The 19,756-nt window shown below is 60.9% G+C and overlaps 1 protein-coding gene across 3 annotated transcripts in view; it reads right to left on the reverse strand.

The window, feature by feature from the left end:
* The window catches only part of BMP1 (bone morphogenetic protein 1), a 34,405-nt gene extending 20,172 nt beyond the window's left edge, over nt 1-14,233 (reverse strand). Inside the window, exons 1-4 of one of the 3 annotated variants that reach the window (XM_074559325.1) lie at nt 14,170-14,233; nt 1,554-1,667; nt 1,336-1,482; nt 1,134-1,251 (exon numbers count right to left, since the gene is read on the reverse strand). In XM_074559325.1, the coding sequence (XP_074415426.1) occupies nt 1,134-1,251; nt 1,336-1,482; nt 1,554-1,667; nt 14,170-14,218 (428 nt within the window). In that variant the 5' untranslated portion in view covers nt 14,219-14,233. Of the gene's footprint in view, nt 1-1,133; nt 1,252-1,335; nt 1,483-1,553; nt 1,668-13,458; nt 13,663-14,169 lie in introns of those variants that run through there. The other 2 variants (XM_074559324.1, XM_074559326.1) reach the window with 2 other exon arrangements.
* Nucleotides 14,234-19,756: the final 5,523 nt, after the last annotated feature.

Consider the following 19,756-nt stretch of genomic DNA (forward strand, 5'->3'; position numbering starts at 1 on the left):
TTATGGAAAATCCTTTCCTCAGGATTTTTTCCTCCTGAGAAGCTGGGAGGCCTCAGGAAATAAATGTAAACAATGGTTATCTGCTGCTGTGGAATGCAACAGGTGCATCCGTGATTGGTCTCATGTGCTTGTTTCTAATTAATGACCAATCACAGTCAGGTAGCTTAGACAGAGAGTCCGAGCCACAAACCTTTGTTATCATTCCTTCTTTTCTATTCTTAGCCAGCCTTCTGATGAAATCCTTTCTTCTATTCTTTTAGTATAGTTTTAATGTAATATATATCATAAAATAATAAATCAAGCCTTCTGAAACATGGAGTCAGATCCTCATCTCTTCCCTCATCCTCAGACCCCTGCGAACACGGTCACAGACATCCTGGTCCCATCCAGGTCCCAAAAAACGCTGGGCATGTGGGAATCATCCCTGATACAGAACTCCAGGCATCCTGCCCATGGGAGGAACTCGAGCCTCAGCTCTGCCTGGAAACTGGGAGTGTTCAGCTGCTGGCATGGCATGGCCCAGCATGGCATGGCATGGACCAGCATGGCATGGCATGGACCAGCATGGCATGGCACAGCTGCACCAGGCCCAGATCCTGTGGTCCTGCTGCCAGGGGTGCCCAAACAGCTCCCTGGAGCCATCCTTGCCCCTGCCCCACATCCCATGGTCCTGCTGCCAGGGGTGCCCACCCAGAGCCATCCTTGCCCCTGCCCCATGTTCCTGGTGCCATCCTTGCCCCTGCCCCACATCCCATGGTTCTGCTGCCAGGAGTGCCCACCTGGTGCCATCCTTGCCCCTGCCCTGCAGCCGAGCTGCTCCATCCCTGCTCTCCAGACCCAGGCTCAGCGTTTGCACCCACGCAGGGGCTCCCATTCCAGGGGAAATCCTCCTCCTAACCACCATCAGCTTGGCCAGGGCCGTGCCCTGACGTGTGAAGACGCTGAGCTCGTCCAAACCCCTGTTTCCTTTGGCTCCAGCCCCGCTGCAAGCCCGGGCTGGTGCCGCACCACCGACCTCATCCCTGGCAGCTCCAGCACCTCCTGCACCCCAAACAGACGGATCCCACCCCAAACAGACGGATCCCACCCCAAAACCGAGCCCCAAACCGGTCCTGGAGCAGCCCTGCACGTACCCACAGGGCCGGTAGGTGAACACGATGTAGCTGTCCTCATCGTTGCGCTCCAGGAAGGTGACACACGTGTGCTTCTCCCAGTGGCGCATGGCCTGCCGGAAGATGGCTCGCTGGCTGCCTGCGGAGGGGCGGCAGGGGGGAGTCACTGAGGGGAAACTGAGGCACAGCGGGGCCGGGCGCCCCTCGCCGGGCGGTCACTCACCGCTGAAGTTGCCGCTGATGACATAAGGGATGACCCCGTCCGGCCACACGCGCTCGGGCCGGGACGTGGCGGCGCGGCGGCTCCGGGAGCGCTGCCGGCCCCGGCGGCGCCGAGGCTGCCCCGGCCGGGGGCTGGTGCCGTTGGTGCCTGTGGGGATGGAAGGGTCAGCAGGGCCGGGGGAAGGCGGGCAGGGGGCAGTGGGGGCGGGCACGGGGTACCTGAGGAGTTGGAGGGCAGGCGGGTGATGGTGTGACGCGCCAGGTCCACCACGCGGTCCACCTGGAAGAGCTGCAGGTCCTCCTCGTCCAGGGCGATGTCACCCAGGAAGGCGGCTGGGAGGGGAAGGGGAGGTGTGAACTCTCCTTTGTGGATCCCAAATCCCATCGGGTGCCTCTCCCCAGCCCCTCCACACCTGGCAAACCCTTCCTCCCCCTCCTCCTCCTCCTCCTCCTCTCTCCTTCAGCTGAGCGTGGTGCTGGCCGGGCTCCCCCCACTCCCCAGCAGCTGGAGCCAGCCCCGCTCTCACATCTGGATCGCATAAAACCCATCCATCACTTTTTAGAGTTTCTATTATTATTTGTGTTGCAAAACCGCCTTCCCCCCCCCCCCCGCCGACTTTTGCTGCCTTTAGGACCCCCTTCCCACCCGGCTCTTGCCCCCCCAGCCCTGAGCGAGCTCCGAGAGCCCCAGGATGCTCCAAGCAGCGACCTCTGAGCCATGCGGAGCTCTGAGCGGAGCCATCTGGGCCGGGAAGCTCCCGCTGTGCCCGGAGCCCGCAGGAGCGGGGCCGCCGTCTGCCGGGACCCCCCTCCTCCAGCAGCACCGCGGGGCTGGAGGACACAGCCCTGCTCAGAACCCTTCCTCATAACCCTTCCTCCTCCTCGCTGTCGTCCTCCGTGGCTCGGGGCCGCGGCTCCCGGGGCTTGGCCGGCCCCAAGCCCTGGGGACAGCGGGGCTGGCTGGGGTCAGGCTGCGGCTCCGGAGCTGGGGTGGGGGTTCCTCAGCGGCTTTGGGGGTACCTGGGTGCCTGGAACCCCCTGGAACTCGGGCAGCGCTGGGGAATGGGGTGGCCGGAGCAGCTCCGGGGAGGAGGGCGAGCGGAGCCAAGGTCGCGCTCCAGGCAGTTCGCAAATGGATCCCTAAAGAGCCACTAATTATGAAGGCGAGGCGGGACAATTAGGATAACCCCGAGAGGTCCAGAAAGCCGGGGATCAGAGGAGCAGGCTGGATCCCGTCCCTTTGCACGGCCCCGAGCCCAAACCTCGCTGCAGCGGGGGTGTGGAGAGCTTTGGGGTGAAACAGCTGCGTTTTAGGGTGAATCCGCCGCGTTTTGCGGTGAAACAGCCGCGTTTTGGGGTAACACAGACACGTTTTGGGGTAAAACAGCTGCGTTTTGGGGTGAATCGGGCGTTTTGGGGTGAATCAGCCGCGTTTTGGGCTGAAACAACTGCGTTTTGGGGTGAATCAGCCGTATTTTGGGGTGAACCAGGCACATTTTGGGCTGAAACAACTGCGTTTTGGGGTGAATCAGCTGCGTTTTGGGGTGAATCAGCCGCGTTTTGCGGTGAAACAGCCACGTTTTTGGGGTAACACAGACACGTTTTGGGGTAAAACAGCTGCGTTTTGGAGTGAATCAGCCACGTTTTGGGCTGAAGCAGCGGCGTTTTGGGGTGAAACAGCTGCGTTTTGGGGTGAATCAGCTGCGTTTTGGGGTGAATGAGCTGCGTTTTGGGGTGAATGAGCTGCGTTTTGGGGTGAATCAGCCGCATTTTGGGGTGAATCAGCCGCGTTTTGGGCTGTCCCCAGCACTGACCGCTGGGTGAATCCCACCGGGGGAGGCTCCGGGGTGGAGAGCAGACCTGCGGCAGCTCCGAGGGAAGCACAAACAAGCCGGGGCCGGCACCTCCCCTGGCAGCGACCTGCGGCTGGCACGGCCAGGCTGCAATTTGAGGGCAGAGCCGAGGCAGGAGCCGGCCCCGGCCTCCCCACACCCTCCCGGGGCCGGCAGAGACGTGTCCGAACGGGCAGCGCGGGGGAGGACCGGGGCCGGGGAGCAGGACGAGCATCCCTTGCCAAGAGCTGCGTGGAAAGACAAGGGAAAGTAAGCTCGCTTACAGCCCAGCAAGCGCCGGCGGAGCCAAGTGATATAGAAACCATATGTGAGGGATTTGGGAGCCGTGAGAGAGCCGGGCAGGCCGGCCCGGGGATGAGGGGCTGCATTTCTTGGGGGTTTGGGGCAGCTGGACCCCCCAAAAACCCCGCAGGGCACGGCGTGGTGGCCCCGGGGGTGTCCCCGCAGCGATCCCTGCACGGACACGTTGGGGCCAAGCCCAGAGTGGTGGATTGAGAAATTCCAGGTTGGTTTGGGCTCCGGTCACGTCCTCCTCCCACTCACTCCCTGTGCACCCGTGGAATGAGGTGACACGTGGGGTATTTTGGGGGGGTCTCTGCTCACCAAAACCCCCCAGACGTTGTTAAACTCCCTGAGGGGCTTCTCTGGGGACACTGCCACGCTGCTGCCACTTGTTGGTGTGGGAGAGGTGGAGGGGACACCCTGCAAGCAAAGGGGACCCCCTGAAAGTGAGAGGGACCCTCTGAAAGTGAGAGGGACCCTCTGCAAGTGGGGGGGCACCCTGCAAACTCGAGGGTCTCCTGGCAGGAGTGATCCCAGCCCTCTGCTGGGCCCAGCCCAGGTCGGAACAGGAGGAAACACCTCCCAAGGAATCACATCCCCTGCAGGACATCCCCTCACCCCTCATCCAAACCAGGGGACACAGGTCCCCCCTTGGAGCTGTCCTGGTGTCCCTGAGCTGCTCCCAGCCTGGGAGGCCTCGGGCTGAGCCACAGGAACTCTGCTCAGTCACAGAGGCCCTGAGGGCAAGGAGGAAGAGGTCACAGCCCCCGCAGCCCATCCCCTCGCCATGCCAGGGCACGGTGCCCAAGAGACCCCAAACCAGGGGACACAGATCCCCTCCTGGAGCTGTCCTGGTGTCCCTGAGCTGCTGCCAGCCTGGGCTGCTCTCTGCTCGGTCACAGACGCCCTGGGGGCAAGGTCCGAGCGCGGCGGTGCCAGCAGGGGTGGGGGACGCGGTGCCAGCGATGCCAGCGGGGAGGAGGATGCAATGCCAGCGGTGCCAGCTCCAAGGCCAGGCGTGGGAGCGAAGGCGGGCAGAGGGGGATGGACGGTCCCAGCTCCATCCCTGCCGCCCCCCAGAGCAGCTCTGGGAGCTCGCACGGAGCTCGCTGTGCCCCCGCCCCCCGCAGGCGGGGATAGCTCAGCCCTCCTCTGTTGTTTGACTTCTTGCGCTGTGTTTTCTTTCGGGTTCTCGGAACGCTGACGTAACCCCGGGGCTGAAGCTTTGGACAAACAAGGTTTTTCGCTCGGAGCAGGGCCAAACCCCCTCAGCACCCCATGCTGGTGCCACAGGCACCTCCTGATCCTCCTGGGTCCCTGTGCTCCCAGCCCGGGATGCAGGAGCTCAGCATCCCCTGGGCAAGGTGAGCAGTGCAGGGCCTGACCCCTCTGGTGTCCCTGGGGTTTGGGATGAGCCTGACCTCGGGCCCCACCAGGGTTGGGAGCTCTGGTGCAGGAGAAATGGGATGAAATTGGTGCTGGGAAGGGGCTGGGGAGTGAACGAGATGTTCTGGGAGCTGGGAAAGGCAAACAGAGCTGAGGGGAAGCGTTGGCAGATAAACAGCTCGGGATCACATTGCAGGGCAGCCTGGGGCAGAGGAGGCTCCGGGCAGGGTGCAGGGCAGGAGGGACCCTCATCCATCCCTGCCAGGATCCCACCAAAGATCTTCCTGTGAGAATCACCAGGCCCTGAAGGACACTGGGCTGTGAAGATCCCACAAAGGGATGGGGAAGATCCTCCTGTGGGTCTCACCAGGCCTTAAATGACACTGGGCAAGAGGGACCTTCATCCCTGTGAAGATCCCACAAAAGAGTGGGAAAGATCCTCATCCTCCTGTGGGAATCACCAGGTCTTGGAGGCACTGGGCAGGAGGATCTCTCATCGTTGTGAAGATCCCACCAGAGAGTGGAAAAGATTCTCCTGTGGGTCTCAGCAGCCCTTGAAGATATTGGGCAGGAGGGACCTTCATCCCTGTGAAGATCCCATCAAAGTGTGGGAAAGATCCTGAACCTTGTGTAGGTCTCACCAGGCCTTGAAGGACATTGAGGAGGGACCCTCATCCACCCCTGCCAAGATCCCACCAAAGATCCTCATGTGGGTCTCACCAGGCCTTGAAGGACACTGAGGAGGGACCTTCATCCTTGTGAAGATCCCATAAAAGGGTGGGAAAGATCCTCATCCTCGTGTGGGGCTCATCAGCTCTCAAAAGACACTGAGAAGGAGGGACCCTCATCCCTGCCAAGATCCCACCAAAGATCCTCATGTGGGTCTCACCAGGCCTTGAAGGACATTGAGGAGGAACCCTCAGCCCTGTGAAGATCCCTCCAGAGGGTGGAAAGATCCTCATGTGGGTCTCACCAGACCTCGAAGGACACTGAACAGGAGGGACCCCCATCTCTGCCAAGATTGCACAAAAGGGTGGGAAAGATCCTCATCCTCCTGAGGAACTCATCATCTCTTGAAGGACACTGGGCAGGAGGGATCCCCATCCCTGAAAAGATTCCACAAAATGGTGGGAAAGACCCTGATCCTCCTGTGGGTTTCACCAGGCCTTGAAGACTCTGGGCAGGAGGGACCTTCATCCCTGGCAAGATCCCACCAGAGGGTGGGAAAAATCCTCATCCTCATGTAGGTCTCACCAGGCCTTGAAGGACACTGAGGAGGAACCCTCATCCCTGCCAAGATCCCACCAAAGATCCTCCTGTGGGTCTCACCAGGCCTTGAAGGACAGTGGGCAGAGGGGATCCTCATTCCTGCCAAGATCCTGCCAGAGGGTGGGGAAAATCCTCCTCCTCATGTAGGTCTCACCAGGCTTTGAAAGGACACTGAGGAGGAACCCTCATCCCTGTGAAGATCCCACCAGAGGGTGGGAAAAATCCTCCTCATGTAGGTCTCACCAGACCTTGAAGGACACTGAGGAGGAACCCTCATCCCTGTGAAGATCCCACCAGAGGGTGGAAATATCCTCATCCTCATGTAGGTCTCACCCGCTCTTGAAGGACATTGAGCAGGGGGGACGCTGATCCCTGCCAAGATCCCACCAAAGATCTTCTTGTAGGTCTCAGCAGCCCTTGAAGGCACTGGGCAGGAAGGACCCTCATCCTTGTGAAGATCCCACCAAAGGGCACCAGGTGGGAAGGACCCTCACCCTTGTGCAGGTGCCCCCTTGTGCAGCTGGAAGCTTCCAAGCAGGAGGGACAGGAGGGATCCTCATCCCTGTGTGGGTGCCAGGAGCCCCCGAAGGGCTGTGCAGGGTGAGCAGCATCAGCCCAGCCCAGCGTTCCCTCAGCAGCTCCATCCCAAATCCTGGCGAGTCCCGAGCATCCCTCTCTGTGCAGACAGCATTTGGGGCGTGGAAGGGAGCAGGGACCGAACCAAGATCCTGCCAAGATCCTGCCAGAGGGTGGAAAAAATCCTCCTCCTCAGGTAGGTCTCACCAGGCTTTGAAGGACACTGAGGAGGAACCCTCATCCCTGTGAAGATCCCACCAGAGGATGGAAATATCCTCATCCTCATGTAGGTCTCAGCAGCCCTTGAAGGCACTGGGCAGGAAGGACCCTCATCCTTGTGAAGATCCCACCAAAGGGCACCAGGTGGGAAGGACCCTCACCCTTGTGCAGGTCCCCCCTTGTGCAGCTGGAAGGTTCCAAGCAGGAGGGACAGGAGGGATCCTCATCCCTGTGTGGGTGCCAGGAGCCCCCGAAGGGCTGTGCAGGGTGAGCAGCATCAGCCCAGCCCAGCGTTCCCTCAGCAGCTCCATCCCAGCCATCCCAAATCCTGGTGAGTCCCGAGCATCCCTCTCTGCGCAGACAGCATTTGGGGTGTGGAAGGGAGCAGGGACCGAACCAAGATCCTGCCAAGATCCTGCCAGAGGGTGGAAAAAATCCTCCTCCTCATGTAGGTCTCACCAGGCTTTGAAGGACACTGAGGAGGAACCCTCATCCCTGTGAAGATCCCACCAGAGGATGGAAATATCCTCATCCTCATGTAGGTCTCAGCAGCCCTTGAAGGCACTGGGCAGGAAGGACCCTCATCCTTGTGAAGATCCCTCCAGAGGGCACCAGGTGGGAAGGACCCTCACCCCTGTGCAGGTGCCCCCTTGTGCAGCTGGAAGGTTCCAAGCAGGAGGGACAGGAGGGATCCTCGTCCCTGTGTGGGTGCCAGTAGCCCCCGAAGGGCTGTGCAGGGTGAGCAGCATCAGCCCAGCCCAGCGTTCCCTCAGCAACTCCATCCCAGCCATCCCAGATCCTGGCGAGTCCCGAGCATCCCTCGCTGTGCAGACAGCATTTGGGGTGTGGAAGGGAGCAGGGACTGAACCTCTGTGCCCCACCCGGGACCGGGATGGAAGCGAGATCTCAGGCTGCAAAGCCACGGAGCCACCGGCGCAGCGTCCTCGGAGCCCTTAAATATGCGCGGAATGCTCCTCGCACCGCCCCTCGCCCCCGCAGCCGGCCCAGCTGCGCGGCCAAACACTCCGGGGCCGCGGCCCGGCCAGGGGGGGACCCCTCTGCTCTGGGGGGGTCCCCTCAGCCCTGGGGGTCTGCCCTGACCGCGGTGGGGACAGGGGGTGGAGGAGGAAAGATTGGGAGCATCCCGGGGTGGAAGGATTGGGAGCATCCCGGGGTTTTGGGGCTGGGAGAGCAGGGAGAACTCCGGGACACGCGGAGGGGAAGCTGCCCCGCTCCTACCTCCGGGACAGACGGACAGGATGGAGAGGAAGCAGCGCCTCTCCTGCCCCCCGGGACAGACGGACGGACGGGAAGCAGCTCCTCTCCCACTCCCCAGGACAGACGGACAGGATGGAGGAGAAGCAGCTCCTCTCATGCCCGCCAGGACAGACAGACGGGAAGCAGCCTCTCTCCTGCCCCTCTCCCACCCCCGGTACCTCTCAGACCCTCTCCTGTTCCTCTCCCACCCCCGGCACCTCTCAGCCCCTCTCCCGGTGCCCCTCGCCGTCGGCGGGACAGAAGGAGCCGCCAGCCTGTGAACGCCGGCCCGAGGAGTATTTGCTTTCCCAGAGCACCTTCCGAGAGCAGCCCGGCAGGCACAAAGCAGGAATTCAAGGCTGGGAGGCCACGCTGGGAGCCAGGCCAGATCACGGCCCCTGTGCGGGCTTGGGGAAACTGAGGCACGGGGGGATAGAGCCACTCAGCACCCGCAAAGAGCTCAGATATCCCTCACTGCCATCCTCCACCTCCTGCTTGGAGCATCCTGATCCCAGCTGGTGGGTTTGCGATGCCCAGGGCTGTGGGCACGGCAGAGAGGCTCCAGCACAACATCCCCGGTGCGAGGGATGATCCCAGTCCCGAATTCCCTCCGCTGCAAGGCACATCCTCCCTCCGCCAACGCTTCCCTGAGCACCCGCAGCCAAATTCCCTCCCCAGCCCCGGGCAGCGGCGTTCAGGCTCCAACCAAGCCCTTCGCCTGCTCCGGGCCATGGAATGAGCACCGTGAATAAACATCCCGGGCTGCAAACGAATTCCAGGGGCAGGAAACGTCCGTCGGGGGCAGGCCGGGAGTGGGAGGGATGATCGGAGCACTCCAGGGGAGCCTTTTCCTTCTGCCGCTCTTCCGTGGCAGCAAAAGGAGGAAAAGCCTCGTGCAGGGCTCGGCGTGGAGGATGCCAAGGCTGAGGCACGGCGGGATGGAAGGAGATGTGAGCAGGGAGTGAGGTCTCCCCGCGTCCCCTCTGCAGCCAGGTCACCGAGGAAAACACATCCCGGGCCAAGAGCAGCAGCGCCTGTGCAAGGGAGAGCGGCTGCAAAGGGAAATATTTGGGAATTGCACTGCCAAGGGGATGCAGGGGGGGTTGTTGTCGCTTTGGAGAGGAGCCTGGTGGCAGCAGGGACAGGGAATGGAGATGGGGACGGGCCCTGACAGCCAAACCCGCACACGTGAGACTCTGCTGTCCCTGTCCCTGTCCCTGTCCCTGTCCCTGTCCCTGTCCCTGTCCCTGCCAAAGGGCTCCCAGACCTCTGGGCATCCTCCCAGGGGCTCTGGCTGCAAACATCCCCCCTGTTGTGCTTCCTGTCCTCACAATCCCCACTCCCAGCACACCTTAACCCCTTCCCGAGGGGTTAACCCCTTCCCTTCCCTGCTCCCGGCTCCCTGACATACCCTCGGGATGTTCCACTGCATTCCCACATGTGTAGAGCTCGGTTTGCCATGCCAAGTTTGCCACTCAGCTTTGTCACTCCAACTTTGCCATGCCAAGTTTGCCCCTCCAAGTCTGCCACTCAAGTTTGGCACATCAAGTTTGGCATGCCAAATTTGCCACGCCAAGTTTGCTGCTCCAAGTTTGCCACGCAAAATTTGCTACTCCCAGTTTGCCATGCCAGGTTCGTCATGCCAACTTTGCCACTCGAGTTTGCCATGCCAAATTTGTCATGCCAAGTTTGCCGGTCAAGTTTGGCATCCCAGTTTGCCGCTCCAAGTTTGCCACTTCAACTTTGCCACTCAAGTTTGCCACTCCAAATTTGCTACTCAAGTTTGCCATGCCAAATTTGCCACTCAAGTTTCCCACTCCAACTTTGCCACTCCAAATTTGACACTCCAAATTTGCCATGCCAACTTTGCCACTCAAGTTTGCTACTCCCAGTTTGCCACTCAAGTTTCCCAATCCAAATTTGACACACCAACTTTGCCATGCCAGATTTGCCACTCCAGATTTGCCACTCAAGTTGGCCACTCCAAGTTTGCCACTCAAGTTTCCCATGTCAAGTTTGCCACTCGAGTTTGCCACACCAAATTTGCCATGCCAGATTTGCCATGCCAAGTTTGCCACTCAAGTTTGCCATGCCAAATTTGTCACACAAGTTTGCTACTCCCAGTTTGCCATGCCAAGTTCGCCACTCAAGTTTCCCACTCAAGTTTGCCATTTAAATTTGCTCCTCCAACTTTGCCACTCCAACTTTGCCACTCAAGTTTGCTACTCCCAGTTTGCCACTCAAGTTTGCCACTCAGGTTTGCCACGCCAACTTTGCACTCAAGTTTCCCATGTCAAGTTTGCCACTCGAGTTTGCCACACCAAATTTGCCATGCCAAGTTTGCCACTCAAGTTTGGCGTGCCAAGTCTGCCACTCCAACTCTGCCACTCCGAGTTTACTATGCCAAGTTTGCCACACCAAATTTGCCACACCAAGTTTGCCACATCAAGATTTCCACTCAAGTTTGCCATGCCAAGTTTGCCACTCAAGTTTGCCACACCAAGTTTGCCACTACAACTTTGCCATGCCAAGTTTGTCACTCCAACTTTGCCACTCAACTTTGCCACGCCAACTTTGCCGGCAGTGACCTCCTGCAGCCCCTGGCCAGGTGATAAGCACAATCTCCTCTTCCCACATCTCCTCGTGATGCTGTAGGAATCTTTTTCTCCCCAGACACCTCCAAGAATCCTCAGCACAACCACAGGCAAGCAGGATGACTCGTTATTGCCCGGAAAACTCCCTTCCAGGGTAGAAATTTCGGGGAAAGCCCAGGGCGACCCATCCTCCCTCCTCTCCCGGCCGCTTTGTTCTGCCCGGCTCTCCCCGGGGCCGCCCCGTCCTTGCCGGCCATGTGTTTCCCAGCCCGGATAAAGCCTCAGGAAGCTCCGTCTCCCCCCTGGGCACGACCCGCCGGCGTGAATCAGCAGCCGAGGCGTTTCCCAGGAGCCGGGGAAGGGAGGGCAGCAAGCAGCGAGCCCCCGGCCCCGCCGTGGCACCCCGGGCCCCCGCCGGAGGATGCGGCCGCGCCGAACGGGTGATTACACAAAGATAAAGCAGATCCCGCGATCGGCCTGAGATTTTCCAAGGTTTTTTGCCGAGCCCTGAACCGCAGGCCTCCTGCCGGCCCCGGGCTCGGCGGGTGGATTTTTTAGCCGGCATGAATAAGTGACATATAACGGCTGGAAAATATTTTCGGGCAGCTTGACAAGTGTGACTGCAACCAGTAGCCTGGGCTGGCTACGCCTGGAAAGTGTAATCTAGGTGAAATCCCGGCGGCTGCAGAACTCCAGGCACGGCTGGGGAGCTCCTGCAGACGGCAAGGGGGGCTCAGACCCCCAGCCCTGTCCGTCTGTCCCGTGGTTGTGCCATGCAGGTGATGCTGAATTTGGGAGAGGAGATCCCATCCCACGGGAGTTTGGGAGAGAAAATCCCCCCAAACACCCATTTTGGGGGTCTGTGTAAGCCCCCAAGGGCTCTGCACCCCCGTGGGTGATGGAACATTGGGCAGGAGGGTTTCAGCCCCCCAGTTTAGCCAAGCACCCCAATTGTGGATATGGGGCACAAGATGGGCTCAATCGCATCCCCTCGGTGTTGGGGGCACCCAAAGGGTCTCGGATCCCATCCCAAATGCTCATCCAGCCCGGGATGAGCCACCCCGAGCCCCGGGGCCGCTGTCCCAGCGAGCTGGGAGCCCTTCCAGCCCTTCCAGCCGCCGTTCCCAACCGGAGATCCGACCCGGATCTGACCCTGCGGCCGCTCCCGGGCACCGAGACCTGCCCGGGTGAAGGCAAACCGGGGCCACGGCCGGTTCCTTCCTCCCTGATTGCCCCAAGGGCTGCATCTCCCGGCGCTTTCCCGTTTTGGCATCCTTGGGAGCGACGCGGCGGCACGGGAGGCGCTTCCCCTTCCGCTGGCACTGCCAAGGACGGGTGGCATCACCGCGGTGGCATCGCCGGGGGTGGCCGGCGAGCCGCGGGCAGCCGGTGGCCTCAGGATACCTCTGGCATGAGGAGCACAAATCCCTCTCCCGGGGTTTTCCCTCCTCGCAGCCGTAGCGGTGGCAAAATTTTGGTGTTTGGATGATTTTAGAGCTTGGGGAGGGTCTCAACACCCCAAAATTGAATTAAACACTCGCATGGGATGCCAGGGGGGGGATCAGGGGGAAGTCAGGAGGATGCCAGGGGGTTCTGGCTCCCCTGAAAAATTGAATTTCATCATCTCGGTGCTGTGGAGCCAAACGAGGGTGAATCCCCGGCTCACTCCATGCGTGGCAGGGCCTGATCTCCCCCCCTGCCCCCCACCCCCGTAATTAAATTAATCCCATCGGGATCTCATAAAGGCAGCACGGGAATGGGAAGGGGGCAACAACCGGCCCCGGGAGGCGAGGGGGGAGTCTCGGGGTGCAGGGAAGGGGGGCGAGGAGGGGACAGTGGTGAAATTCATGAATCGGGGGAAGCCTCGTCCCCGGCGCTCAGCTGGAGGAAGCGGGAGCGGGGGGAAGGCTCCAGCCGGCTCTGCCCGGACGGTTTTGCAAGCTTTGCTGTTTCAGCCCGGGAGGGCAGGAAGGGAAGGATTTTTGGCCAGAAAAAAGCCCTCGTGTAGACAGAGTTATATCAACAGCCGCCTCGCAGCGCAGACAATGCCAGTACAGAGAAACGTGATCCCCCGCCAGACCCCGGCCCTCGCAGCGGGCTCAGCCCTGCGCGGCCCTGCCGTGCCTCAGTTTCCCCCTCCCCAAATCCTCCCATCCCCTTCAGGGCTCACAGGGACGCGGGGATTTGCCCCTCGCGGCACCCAGTTTGTTCCCAGCCCTTCCAAAACCTGGGGAGCAGCTCCGAACCCCCCGTCCCAGCACGGGGGGACCCCAACCCTCGGTGGCACCTCCGGGGTGTCCCGGAGGGGGGGACGAGCTTTGGCTGCGGGCTGGGGGAGCGGGGGAAAACCAAGGGGTGCAGAGTGCGGGCTCCGGGATGGGGTGGGATGGGGGATGGAGTGGGGGGCTGCCATGGGGGGCTGGGGGCTCCCCGCCGCCTTTGACAGCTGCCGGTGCAGCCGGGAGCGGGCAGGGAAAGCGGGGCCCCCTGCTCCTCACCCTGAGTACAACCAGCTGCATCCCGGAGCGGGACCCGCTGTTCCCCCCGTTCCCCCGGCCGGGAGTGCCCGGGCCCGGCGCTGCGGAGCCCCGAGGTGCGTGCGGGGCACGGTCCCGCTCCCCGCGCTCATTCCCGGTCCCCGCGCTCCCCTTTGTCCGCCCGCCCGGCCGCGCATCCCCCCGCTCCCACCGGCTTTGCAGGGGTCCTTGTAGTCCAGGGGCTCCTCGTCCTCCTCCTCTTCCTCCAGCACGTAGGAATAGTCCGGAAAGCGCAGGGCCCGGGCCAGGAGCAGGCAGAGGAGCAGCCCGCAGCTCCGCAGCCCGGCCATGGCTCCGGCCGGCGTTTTTTTTTCCTCTCTTCCCTCTTTCCTTCCCTTCTTCGCTTTTTTTTTTTTTTTTTTTTTTTTTTTTCTCCCTCGCTCTCTCTCCCTTCCTTTTTTTTTTTTCTTTCTTTTTTTTTTTTTTTTTTTTTAGGGAAATGAGATCTGGCGGGGGCGGGTTCAAGCGCGGAGCTCGGCCCCTGCTGCAGCCCCGGGCGCAGGGCTCGGAGCGGGGCCAGCGCCGGGGGGGCGGCGGCCACCGGGACCGGGACCTGGCCCGCAGCCCCCGCTGCTGCCCCTCCGCAGCCCCCGCACCGGGGCTGCCCCGGCCCGGCCCGTCCTGCACCCCCCGGGCCCCGTTTCGGATCCCCCGGTACCGATCGTGCTCTCTCCGGTACCGTCCCCATATCCCCGGTGCCGATCCCGCTCTCCCCCGGTTCCGTTTTCCCCGGTACCGATCCCACTCTTCCCCAGTCCCGTTTCGTTTTCCCCGGTACCGATCCCGCTCTCCCCCGGTCCTGTTTCATTTTCCCCGGTACCGATCCCGCTCTGCCCCAGTCCCGTTCTGTTCTCCCCAGTCCCGATCCTGCCGAGCCTCCCCGCTCCAGTTCCGTTTTCCCCGGTCCCCATCCTGGTCTCCCCCGGTCCTGTTTCATTTTCACCCGTACCGATCCCGCTCTCCTCCAGTCCCGTTCCGTTTTCCCCGGTACCGACCCGCTTTCCCCCATTCCTGTTCTGTTTTCCCGGTACCGATCCCGGTCCCCCCAGTCCCGTTCCGTTTTCCCTGGTCGCAGTTCTGATCTCCCTCAGTCCTGTTCCATATCCCGGTACCGATCCCGCTCTCCCCTATTCCTGTTCCGTTTTCCCCGGTACCAACCCGGTCTCCCCTGGTCCCGTCCCATATCCCCGGTACCGATCCAGTATCCCCGGTCCTGCTCCATTTTCCCCGGTACCGATCCCGCTCTCCTCCAGTCCCGTTCCGTTTTCCCCGGTACCGACCCGGTCTCCCCCATTCCTGTTCCGTTTTCCTCCATACTGATCCAGCTCTCCCCCGGTCCCATTCTGTTCTCCCCGGTACCGATCCCAGTCTCCCTCAGTCCTGTCCCATTTCCCCCATACTGATCCCGCTCTCCTTTGGTCCCGTCCCATATCCGGGTACCGATCCCGGTCTCCCCCAGTCCCGTTCTGTTCTCCCCGGTACTGATCCCGCTCTCTCCCAGTCCCATCCCATATCCCAGTACCGATCCCGGTCTCCCCCAGCCCTCTTTCATTTTCCCCTAGCACCGGTCCCGGTCTCCCCTGGTCCCAACCCCACCTCCCATCACCGATCCCTCCCCCATCTCTCCGTGCCCCCCAATATTCCTCCTGCCCCACTCCGGTCCCATCCGGTGCCCCCAGCCCCGGTGGTGCCACCCCTCGGTTCCCCGGTACGGATCCAGGACCCCCGGATCAATCCCGGCCCCCCAGGATTCCCAGGACACAAATCCCACACTCCCAGCACCCACCTGTCCCCTTCAGTGTCCCCCAGCACCCCAAAATCCCCCAGTCCCACATCCCCTTGTTGGGGTCTGGCACCCCAAACTCCCACCCCACATTCCCCACATTTTCCAGTCCCACATCCCCTGGTCCTGGACTCAAAAATCCTACATGCTTCTTCACCCCTCATCCTGCACCCCAAATCCTGGACAGCACCCCAAGGACTGAATGAGCACCCCAGGAGCTGGAAAAGCACCCCAAGAATGGTGGGCAAGGAGCCTGGGAGGCGGATGAGCACCCCAGGAACAGGATGAGCCCCTCAAAAACTGGGCAAACACCCCAGGAAGGGCGGCCAGGCACCCCAAAAATGGGATGACCACCATGGGGAGGGTGGGTGAACAACTTTGGGATCAGGATGAGCACCCCAGGAGCTGGAAAAGTCCCCTGGGAGGGGTGGGCAAGGAGCCCAGGAGCAGGATGAGCACCCCAAGAACAGGATGAGCACCCCAGGAAAGGTTGGGCAAGTGGATGAGCACCCCAAAATCTGGGCCAGCACCCCAGAAGGGTGGCCAGGCACCCAAAAATGGGATGGCCACCCAGAGGATGGTATGTGAGCCCCCTGAGAGGTGGATGAGCACCCCAAAAGCTGGGCCAGCACTCCAGGAAGGGTGGCCAAGCACCCCAAAAATGGGGTGGCCACCCAGAGGATGGTGTGTGAGCACCCTGAGATGTGGATGAGCACCCCAAGAGCTGGAAAAACACCCCAAGAATGGTGGGCAAGGAGCCCGGGAGTTGGATGAGCACCCCAGGAGCAGGATGAGCATCCCAAAAACTGGGCAAACACCCCAGGAAAGATGGCCAGGCACCCCAAAAATGGGATGACCACCATGGGGAGGGTGGGTGAACATCTTTGGGATCAGGATGAGCACCCCAGGAGCAGGATGAGCACCCCAGGAAGGTTGGGCAAGTGGATGAGCACCCCAAAAGCTAGGCCAGCACTCCAGGAAGGGTGGCCAGGCACCCAATAATGGGATGACCACCCAGAGGATGGTGTGTGAGCACCCTGAGATGAGGATGAGCACCCCAAGAGATGAAAAAACACCTCAAGAATGGTGGGCAAGGAGCCTGGGAGGCGGATGAGCACCCCAGGAACAGGATGAGCATCCCAAAAACTGGGCAAACACCCCAGGAAAGATGGCCAAGCACCCCAAAAGTAGGATGACCACCATGGGGAGGGTGGGTGGGATCTTTGGGATCAGGATGAGCACCCCAGGAAAGATGGCCAAGCACCCCAAAAGTGGGATGACCACTTTGGGGAGGCTGGAGGAGCACCCCAAGAACAGGATGAGCACCCCAAGAAGAGGATGAGCACCCCAGGAAGGTTGGGCAAGTGGATGAGCACCCCCAAATCTGGGCCAGCACTCCAGGAAGGGTGGCCAGGCACCCAAAAATGGGATGGCCACCCAGAGGTCGGTGTGTGAGCACCTTGGGATCAGGACGAGCACCCCAGGAGCTGGGTCAGCCCCTCAGTGAGCACTTGGGGAGCACCCCAGGGTGATCCCAACACGATCCCAGCCCCCAGGGTGGCCAAGGCACAGGGACACGGCCCTGTCCCCCTGCAGTGGCCCTGCCTGGGATCTGGCTCACCCCGTGCTGCCCCTGCAAACCCGTCCCTCTCCTCTCACAGCACTCCAGACTTGCATTAACTTTGTTTTTTAGGGTTTTAAGTGTTTCCTGTGTTTGATGACCTCCACAGGGACACACTGGGTGACACCAGCATCCAGGCTCTGCCCACCAAGCCCCCAAATCCCCTTTCCCTTCACTTTTGGGGATCCCCTGCATCCAGGGCCGGGCTCATTCCCTCCAGGAATGATGGAGGAATGACAGAGTCTCCTTCACCCCTCATCTCTGTGTCGCTTTCCTCCCCCATCAGGATCATCCCAGGATGTTTTCCTCCTTCTCCCTTATTGCAAAACCCACAGCCAGCAATTCTTTCCTCCTCAGAGCAGATAAATAAACCCTGGAAAAGCGGCTGAGTCCGTGTCCCTGCTCTGCCCTCAGGTCACAAAACTCAACCCAGGGACGGGAATTTGGGGAGCAACCGCTGGATTCCACTCCGAGCTGGAGCCCATCTCCCAAGAAAACAAACAAACTCTTGGAATCCTTTTTGTTTTCATCCCGTGCTGGGGCTGGAGAGGATGTTTGGAGTCCCTGGATGATGTCAGTCCATGATGTCAGGGTCCAGCCGTGGCTCTCCAGGCTCAGATCTCCCCTTTCTCACGGAGCGCTCCGGGGAGCCCGGCCTGGCCCTGGAGCCGTTCCCACGCCTGAACATTCCCCCAAAATCCAGCTGCAGGCTGGGCTCCCCCTGGGACCCTGCGGGACACGGCCACCAGCACTGTGAGATGGGGCCCTACCTGGAACAGGAGCCTGAGCATCAGGGTGGGAATGTCCCAGCCCCAGGAACCCTGGGGAGATGTTTGGCTTGGGCATCAGGATGGAAATGTCCCCATCCCTGGGGAGATGTCACCTGGCAGGATCTGAATATCAGGATGGGAATGTCCCCATCCTTGGGGAGATGTCACCTGGCAGGGCCTGAGCATCAGGACGGGAATGTCCCCATCCCTGGGGAGATGTCACCTGGCATCAGGGTGGGAATGTCCCCATCCCTGGGGAGATGTCACCTGGCATCAGGATGGGAATGTCCCAGCCCCAGGAACCCTGGGGAGATGTTTGGCTTGGGCATCAGGATGGGAATGTCCCAATCCCAGGAGTCCCAGGAGATGTCACCAGGCAGGGCCTGAGCATTAGGGTGGGCATGTCCCCATCCCTGGGGAGATGTCACCTGGCAGGGTCTGAATATCAGGATGGGAATGTCCGCATCCCTGGGGAGATGTCACCTGGCATCAGGATGGGAATGTCCCAATCCCAGGAGGCCCAGGAGATGTCACCAGACAGGGCCTGAGCATCAGGACGGGAATGTCCCCATCCCTGGGGAGATGTCACCTGGCAGGGTCTGAATATCAGGATGGGAATGTCCCCATCCTTGGGGAGATGTCCCCTGGCATCAGGATGGGAATGTCCCCATCCTTGGGGAGATATCACCTGGCATCAGGGTGGGAATGTCCTCATCCCAGGAACACTGGGGGAATGTCACCCGGCACAAATGTCCCCATCCCAGGAGCTCTGGATTAATGTCACCTTGCAGGGACATGAGGATCAGGATGGGAAAGTCCTCATCCCAGAAAACCTGGGGAGATGTCACCTGGCACAAATGTCCCCATCCCAGGAACCTTGTGGGGATGTCACCAGGCAGGGCCTGAGGATCAGAATGGGAATGTCCCCATCCCTGGGGAGATGTCACCTGGCACCAGGAGGGGAATGTCCCCATCCCAGGAGCCATGGGGAGATGGTGGGCTTGGGCATCAGGATGGGACTGTCCCCCTCCCAGTAACCCTGGGGAGATGTCAGGCCTGAGGATCAGAATGGGAATGTCCCCATCCCTGGGGAGATGTCACCTGGCACCAGGGTGGGAATGTCCCCATCCCTGGGGAGATGTCACCTGGCACCAGGGTGGGAATGTCCCCATCCCAGGAGCCATGGGGAGATGGTGGGCTTGGGCATCAGGATGGGACTGTCCTCATCCCAGGAACCCTGGGGAGATGTCACCTGGCACAAATGTCCCCATCTCAGGAGCCCTGAGGAGATGTCACCTGGCACAAATGTCCTCATCCCAGGAGTCCTGGGTGGCCTGAGGATCAGGATGGGAATGTCCCTATCCCAGGAACCCTGGGGAGTTGTCACCTGGCACAGGCACACGAAATTCCAGCACTCCTACCTCACCCTGCCCGCCCTGCAGGGCTTCCTTGGCACCCTGGAATGCCAGCTGGGCGATGCCAAGGCCTGGCACAGGCACAGCCGTGAGGGTGGGGGCACCAGGAGCTGCCAGGAGCATTCCTGGATCCATCCTCAGCTCTTCCATGCCCAGAACCTGGGCACAAGGAGCAGCCCTGGCTGTTCCCAGCACCTTTTCCCCACAGAACCAGAACCAGTGACCCCCATGAGGTCCCTGTGCAGTGAGACTGGCACTGGATTGTCCCCTGTGGCCACTGTCACACAACCCAGGGGGCTGCAGGGTGGCAGCTCCTCCTCCCAGGGATGGGATTCCCCCCTCCCAGCATCTCCTGGGGGGTTTTACTCTGATTTCCCCTCCTGAGGTCCCCACTGTGCCACAAACCTCCGGAAATTGGAATTATTGCACAAGGAGCTGGTCCCGCCAACTTTGCGTCACCTCCTCCCTCTGCTCCAGCCTTGGGGGGTTCTGGGGGTCAGGGAGGGTTTGGGAGGGGACACCCCTGGAGCTGAGGAGGTCCTGGATGGGTGCCCCAGGTCCTGGCAGGCTGCAGGAGCAGGAGCAGCTCCACTGGTGCCAGGGGGGAAAGGGGCTGGAGCCAGGGTGGGAAATGTGGGCGCTGGTGGTCCTCACTTGGGCTGGTGGGCTCCCATTCCTGGGCATTGGATGGGCTGCTCTGTTCCTTCTCTCTGCCCCAGTTCAGTGTCCTGATCCCAATAACTCCTGGTCCTAATAATGCCAGAATCATCCTAATAATGCCAGAATCCCATCCTAATAAAGCCTGATGCTAATAAAATCGTGGTCTTGATCCTTATTATAAAATTATAACTTCTGATCCT

Source organism: Zonotrichia albicollis, chromosome 26 (assembly GCF_047830755.1).
Source record: "Zonotrichia albicollis isolate bZonAlb1 chromosome 26, bZonAlb1.hap1, whole genome shotgun sequence".
NCBI classification, from domain to species: domain Eukaryota; kingdom Metazoa; phylum Chordata; class Aves; order Passeriformes; family Passerellidae; genus Zonotrichia; species Zonotrichia albicollis.